The sequence below is a fragment of the Thermobia domestica genome, chromosome 11 (assembly GCF_964235325.1).
Source record: "Thermobia domestica chromosome 11, izTheDome1.hap1.1, whole genome shotgun sequence".
Classification (NCBI taxonomy): Eukaryota; Metazoa; Arthropoda; class Insecta; order Zygentoma; family Lepismatidae; genus Thermobia; species Thermobia domestica.
Window position 1 is genome coordinate 121,530,891 of NC_137464.1, and position 7,824 is coordinate 121,538,714.

Consider the following 7,824-nt stretch of genomic DNA (forward strand, 5'->3'; position numbering starts at 1 on the left):
TAGTGGAAGAAAACAGTTGCTCTGATTACTTAAGTTTATTAAATGAAAAACTTCGATATGTAATAAATATTCTCCCAACTGGTTGTCAAAAAAATCATAAGTAACACAGTGTTGCGAAGTCAATTGAATCAAATGAAACATAAAATTATTACACACTCTGAATGTCTGCATAAATCAGAAACACTATTCTAATTATGAGAGAACCACGAACAGACAGATTACTCTAGTTCTATGGGATTATACGTGCGTAAGGATTATTGATCTTGAGGAAACCAGTTTCAAAATATTTTTTTAGAAAATTGCTGAAATAAATTTTATATTTTGGTAATGGTTTTTAGTAATTCCATGTATTTTTGTAAGTGAGGTTAGGAACCTCATGAAATCCCACATATTTTTGAAAGGTCATCATCTTCGGAACTACTTTCATCAATAGTAAAAAGACTTTCTCACGTTTTGTGTAATCCGTTGAGGAATTTGTATCTTCGTTTTTCTTCCTTTTCTTAAGTTTGCAACACACTTCGTGTAATATACTGTATATCTGTTTTATTTAGAATTATGCAACATACCCTTTAGGCCAAACAAGACGAATGCAACATTCAAGATATGCAATAACTTGATCTAGTGTAATTTGAAAACAAAGAAATTTCTAGTGATTGGTAAGATTGTATTAATTATGACACTACTGTCTAACGCTTGTGGGTCTATATAATATGTATGAGGGTGTATCCGAGGCACAAATTTCCCAGCGATCCTTCTCATTCTCCAATCTTCCGTTAAAATTTGCTAAATAGAGTTCCAAAATAGTTCAGGTCACATCTACATCTCTTCAATGGTCCGTCGTCGGTCTTCGAGCACAAGTGTATCAGTCTTGTTGATATTTCGCCCGTTCGGGAAGTTCAAGGATGTCCAAAACAAGGTTTGTCATCAATCGCCATATTACCTTTTCATAAAGGAGAAAACTACTCGCATACTTGAGTTTTTTTTTTCTTCGAATAACGCTGTCCTTGTAATCTGTGTTCAACATCACAATTTCTCTGGCATTTTTCTAACGCAGGAAATACAATTTCACAGCTGTACACTGTTTCCTTGAATAGGCCATTAAGAGAAACGAGCTACGAACAAAACTGCTTTTAAGAAAAAAAAATCACTGTAACCAGAGAGAACCTTACTAGATGGCACCACTGACTGTGCTGAGCTCACGATCAGAGCGAATTGTTGGACGCTCAAATAGCGGGGAAAATCTCCCAGTATGGAAGCTCCGCCCAGAGCTGCGTTTTTCGGTTTATTCTTGTACCCAGGCGCGGATTAAAGCTTTTGGGGCCCTGGAGCCGACTATTTTCAATGGGGCCCTGTTCAGTCCTAACTTGTTTATTTAAATTGTTTAGTTTTGTTTAAAGGTGTTTGTTCAATGTAACTGGTTATCTGTAGAAGAAGAAGAAGCAAGGTATAGTTGCTTGTTGAAACTGTGTATAGCAGCAGTGTGTGAGTGAGCGCGTAGCCTATAGCTACAACATCGTAGTGTTCAATGTGCATTTTATTTTAACTCGGGAATTGTAAGAAATATTAACAATATTATTAAACCGAATTATTAAAGAACGAACCAGCGTTTGTGTGATACAGTCCATCATAAAGATTTGGTCCTCCTACCCAGATGTTAATACGTGTTTATGTGTTTTATGTGACCTACCTGCTAGGACTTGTGTGTTGACAAGAAAGAAAAAAATTGTGTGGGCGACAATGGAAGCTTACAATTCCCGAAAGCGTGTTTTAAAAGGCAAGGTCACTCGTGCTGAAAACTGCATAAACAGTATCACAGAACAGGAAGATATTAGTGTATTTCAGGTCTACAAAAACAAAGTGAGTGAACTGTCACGTAAAACAAATGAGCTTTTATTGCTAGCCAGTAACTTGTGTGCCGAAGAAGAAATTTATTTGGTGCAAGAAGAAGAGCTTGCTGCTATTGAAGATAGACTTACAAAGCTTAACGTGAAATTAGTGGAAGTGCAGGGTAAAATATCTCACGCTTCTTCTAGTGATGTGAATAATCAAAGAAACACAACAGAAATTCGACTTCCAAAATTGCAGTTGCCATGCTTTAGCGGGAACTTAAATGATTGGCTTTCGTTTCGTGATTTGTTTATCGCAGCAGTGCATAATAATGAAAAATTGACGGGTGCACAAAAACTTCAGTACTTAAAAACTAGTCTGCAAGGTGAAGCAGCAACACTTATTCAATCTATACAAATAACTGACGATAACTATAAAGAAGCTTGGGACCTGTTAAATTTAATCAAAATAAACGAGAATTAGTCACGTCTATCTTGCGGCGGTTTGTAAGTCAAGGTCAAGTGCAGCAAGAATCAGCTGGCGCGTTACGTCGGTTGTTGGATACAAGTGTTGAGTGTGTGCGATCGTTATCAGTGTTGGACATAAAAGTAAACGAATGGGATCCTTTGCTTATATTTCATATAACAGAGAAGCTAGACAGTGAAACAAAAAGGCAGTGGGAACTTTCATTGTCAGACAGTGAACTACCAACATTCGACCAATTGGTGAAATTCATAGATCATAGGTGTCGCGCATTAGCAAGTAGCACTTCAAATGTAAAATCAACCCCACCCAGTGAGCCAAACAAGAGTAATAAAAAATCAACAATAGCGCATCATGCTTCAGCTCAATTTTCGTGTTGCCAGTGCAAAAGCAAAAATCATCCTTTGCATAAATGTGATGACTTTCTTTCGCTGTCAGTTGACGAACGTCATTCCTTAGTGAAAAACAAAGCATTATGCTTTAATTGCTTACAATCTAATCATAAACTGCCCAGTTGTAAATCAGCATCGTGTCGTGAGTGTGGCAGACGTCATCATACTTTACTGCATTTTCCAAATAAACAGAACTCAGGTGTTTCAGTGGGGACTCATTTTTCAAGTGAAACTAATGTGCAACATGCAGTGTTATTACAAACTGCAGTAGTGATGGTGAAGGATTCATATGGTAATTTACAACCTGTGAGAGCCTTGTTAGATTCAGCCAGTGAAAAAAGCTTCGTGTCAGAAAACTGCTCACAACGGCTTGGTTTACAAAAACAGCCTGTGTATGTACATGTTTCGGGACTGAGTTCCAGTAATGTTGCTCGGGTAAAAGGTGTTGTTAATATTGTGTTTACATCAAGTTATGATGTTAAATCAGAATTTTCTGTAGAAGCGTTAGTATTGCCAAAGGTAACAGGTATGTTACCAAAACGGTATATTCATAAAAGCAAGCAGTGGTCGCATGTTAACACGTTAACATTAGCAGATCCGAATTTTAATGTTCCTGACAGAATTGATCTGTTATTGGGTGCAGATATTTACCCTCAATTGCTATTGGCTGGTGTGTGTAGTGGTGTTAATGGTTCTCCCGTAGCAGTAAACACCAAATTAGGATGGGTGTTGTTTGGTTGTATTGGCGACGATGAAGTGCGACGTAAAGAATTCACAGCGTCAACATATCATATCCAGTGCAACAGTGAAAGAATTTTGCAACAGTTTTGGGAATTGGAAGATATTCCTACACAAAATATAATGTCGTCAGAAGAAAAGCAGTGTGAAATTTATTTCGAGAAGACCCATCAAAGAGATGAGACAGGTAGGTTTCATGTGCAGTTACCGTTTCGTAACAACAGTGCAAGACTTGGTGAGTCACGTGAAATGGCAATTAAACGCCTTAAGCAAGTAGAAAGTCGTGTGAAGAAGAGGCCTAAAATGCGTCAATTATATGTAGATTTTATGCATGAATATGAGGTACTTGGGCATATGGAGATTATTCCAGAAAGTGAAATACTGAAACCAACCAATGAAGTGTGTTATTTACCTCATCACGCAGTGTTGAAAGATTCCAGTTCTACAACAAAACTGAGAGTAGTTTTTGATGGTAGTTGTAAAACTTCATCTAATGTGTCATTGAATTATAAGTTACTTGTCGGACCTAGGTTGCAGTGTGACTTAATTCCATTACTTGTGCGTTTTAGACAACATAATGTGGCATTGACTGCTGATATTGAGAAAATGTATAGACAGGTGAGAATCCAACCCGAACATAGAGACTTCTAGCGAATTGTGTGGAGTGAAAAACCTAATCTTCCGATCAAAGATTACAGGCTTGTGACGGTAACTTATGGTACAGCTTCAGCACCATATTTAGCAGTGAAAAGTTTGCAGCAATTAGCGAAATATGAAGAAGAATCATTTCCTATCGCAGCGGCTGTAGTGATGCAAGACTTTTTTGTTGATGACTTGATCAGTGGTGCCAACTCAGTTAGTGAAGCAATTCAGTTACAAGAACAACTCAGTGCATTATTGCAGAAAGGAGGTTTTGAACTGAGAAAATGGGCATCCAACAGTCCCAACGTTTTGGACTCCGTACCCTCTCATTTGAAACAAGCGACGAGTAGTTTAGACTTTGATAGTAGTAATTCAGTGAAAACGTTAGGAATTCTGTGGTATCCATCAAATGATGTATTTTCGTATAATGTCAATCTTGTGTCAGTTAAGTCAGTTGTAACTAAGCGTAATATTTCGTAATATTTTATCAGAAAGTGCAAAAGTGTTCGATCCATTAGGTTTGATTTCTCCAACTACTATTATTGCGAAAATATTATTGCAAGAAATTTGGAAACTAAATTTAGAATGGGACAGTCCAGTTCCTGAATGGATTTTGAGAAAATGGAGGAATTACTACTCAGAGCTTTCTTTATTGAAAAACTCAAAATCAACAGGTGTATCAGTGTCACTCAGGCTACGAGAAGAGAGTTAATAGGATTTTGTGATTCTTCCGAAAAGGCCTATTGTGGAGTGGTATATATGAGGTCTGTATCTCAAGACGGCCAAGTGAGTGTGAACATTGTTATGGGAAAAACGAGGGTTGCTCCAATCAAACAAGTGTCCTTGCCCCGATTAGAGCTCTGTGGTGCCTTGCTATTAGCTAAAATGATTAATCTCATATTAAATTCATTACGTTTGGAAGTGCATGATGTAATTGCCTATTCTGACTCTACTGTTGTGTTATCGTGGCTGAATTCGGATTCAAGCAGATGGAAAGTATTTGTCGCGAATCGTGTAGCAAAGATTCAAACTCTTTTGCCATCAGTGAAGTGGCTCAAAGTGGATTCAAAGAATAATCCAGCAGACTGTGGTTCTCGAGGTTTATTACCTTCTTCCTTACTTGCACATCACTTATGGTTCTCAGGCCCAGAGTGGCTCAGAAACCCCATTCTCCCAGAGTGCAATGTATATACAGTGGATTCAAAGTTAGTCAACCAAGAGGAAAGAAAACATATAGTTTCTATGCATGTTCATGTTGATACCTCCATTATTGACAATTGTTCATCGTTGGTGAAACTTGAGCGAACTATTGCATATTGTAAGCGCTTTAGTAATAATTGTCGTGTGTCGCAAAAAAGCAAGCACACAGGTCCACTTACAGTAACAGAACTTTTCCATTTACATATTGTTTCAATTTTTACAGTTCTTTCAAATATTACCAATTCATCTTTGTGTGTATCTTGAACTAGATCGTTCAAGGGTGGGGGCTATGTTCAGTCCTAACTTGTTTATTTAAATTGTTTAGTTTTGTTTAAAGGTGTTTGTTCAATGTAACTGGTTACCTGTAGAAGAAGAAGAAGCAAGGTATAGTTGCTTGTTGAAACTGTGTATACCAGCAGTGTGTGAGTGAGCGCGTAGCCTATAGCTACAACATCGTAGTGTTCAATGTGCATTTTATTTTAACTCGGGAATTGTAAGAAATATTAACAATATTATTAAACCGAATTATTAAAGAACGAACCAGCGTTTGTGTGATACAGTCCATCAGGCCCTATGTTACGAATAATTTCAGCGCACAAATTGTCTTTGCTGCCTTCCACAGTCTCATAGGCTTATAAAAGCACAGAGAACTATGCTGTAATGTTTTAAAGTGATCCAAGTTTACAATAATTAGTTTAATTACTTCATTATTATAAAGGTAACAAAGAAAGTTCTGGAGCTTTTTGTGGAGGTTTGTGTTCAATTAGCCCTCACACCGTGAGTTGAATGAGAATGGAGATAAGACAAAGTCAGTTGTTTGTGTGGGTATATCCAACATATTAGCTGATTCTGTCGGTACACTTACACCGTGGATTTGCGTAAGGACAGCCAGAGATGGCGTAGGTAAATGAAAACGGTCCACGAACCACTGACCCACCACCCACCGTGACCCACTCTGACCCATCACCCACCATGAACCACTCTCATCCACTGTGACCCACTCTGACCCACCAAAACCCATCGTCATTTACTCTGACACATGATCCACGGCCTCTTCTCTATGACTAAAGAGCTTATACTTGTAATAAAACCAAGCTGTGAAATTCTAACTAATCGGAGTTTGAATTTCTATGATCAATCGCTCAAGCACCGCTCTGTTACAATAACGGTGGATCTGACCTTTACGATATAAAATGGTAAATTGTTTGTCATTGTCCAAATTACGATGAGTCTTCTTCTTGTTACACATTGTTCATTTCTCTGTACATACCTCATAATTTCTCAACTTTAGAGCCTCATATCTAACTTATTTGGCAACAATGATAACCCAACTTTTGCTTATTTTCTTGCAAGTTCTATGCCAATAGTTTTAATGCCATAAAATGGTATAGTTTTATCTGTAAAACTATAAATTTGAGTTGGGATGGCAATAGTATTTGTGTGACACTACTGCCGTGTTCTTGGTGACGCGTCCCGCTCCCGTAGGTATCAGCTTACCTGCGTATATTTTGCATTTTCAGCCTTCTTCCTTTTCTTCTCTTTTCTTTTCTTTTCTTTTCTTTTCTTTTATCTTTTTTTCTTTTTTTTGGCGTTTTTGCAGTATAAATCAGCACAGCATCAATTATATGTAGCGGATAAACAAGGCATTTCCTCACCGAATGACAATTACGACAATGATTAGCGATCCACAATTAGTCAGGGTACCAACATTTATAAATATTTACCTGTCCCGGTTTGTATACGTCCATTGCCATGTAAGTAAACAGAAACAAATGAAGAAAGAAAGGGAAATGGAGGCCTTCAAATTAAAACGTAGAATAATTTACCAGTGTTCAGAAGACGCTGTCTATAATCAGTACCGGCGGAAGAGCCGGGCGACCGCCCGGGGCGCCAAATTTTAGGGGAGTTAAGAGGCGCCAAAATCCTTGCTAAATTTATATTATTGTAAACGGTGAACTAAAAATTAACTTTTTCATAAATTGTGTAGCAACATTGGTTACTACCTCATGCCATACGCCTCACTCTTTATACCAACCCCGGTTTCTTCTTGAATCTCCTATAAAGGAAATCCCTTCATCCCTTCACCTTATTTGTCTATAAAAAAGAATCTCTGCTGACAAAGCTAAAGTTCGTTTGTGTTGTGGTGTTTTGGTATGAAGTTCTTTCTTGTGTTAATGTAGTTAGCCATGTTTTCCAACAAGAATCAGTGGTCATTCAGCAAGCAGTTGATCTGCTTAAGAAAACCAAGTGTCGCCTTGAGAACATGCGAAGTGATGAAGGTTTCGAGAATATTTTGGTTGATGCCAAAGTAATTGCTGAAGAGCTCGACATTCAACCACAATTTGAGAATGAACCAAAACTCCGACCTAGAAAAGACAAACGACAATTTTTGTATGAATCTGACGACGAACCGATTAATGATCCATACAGTGCGTTTAAATGTAAACTTCTATTTTTGCACATTAGACACAATTATCTGTTCCCTGAATGAAAGATTTCAACAACTAAAGCAGCACAGCGAAATATTTGGGTTTTTGTATGA

At 37.7% G+C, this 7,824-nt stretch overlaps 1 protein-coding gene across 1 annotated transcript; it reads left to right on the forward strand.

The window, feature by feature from the left end:
* The first annotated feature begins 1,737 nt into the window (after positions 1-1,737).
* Positions 1,738-4,562, forward strand: LOC145665256 (uncharacterized). Its single transcript, XM_081732548.1, has 3 exons — positions 1,738-2,212; positions 2,311-3,568; positions 4,139-4,562. The coding sequence occupies exons 1-3, from the start codon at positions 1,738-1,740 to the stop codon at positions 4,560-4,562; spliced, it is 2,157 nt and encodes a 718-aa protein (XP_081588674.1).
* The last annotated feature ends 3,262 nt before the right edge of the window (positions 4,563-7,824 follow it).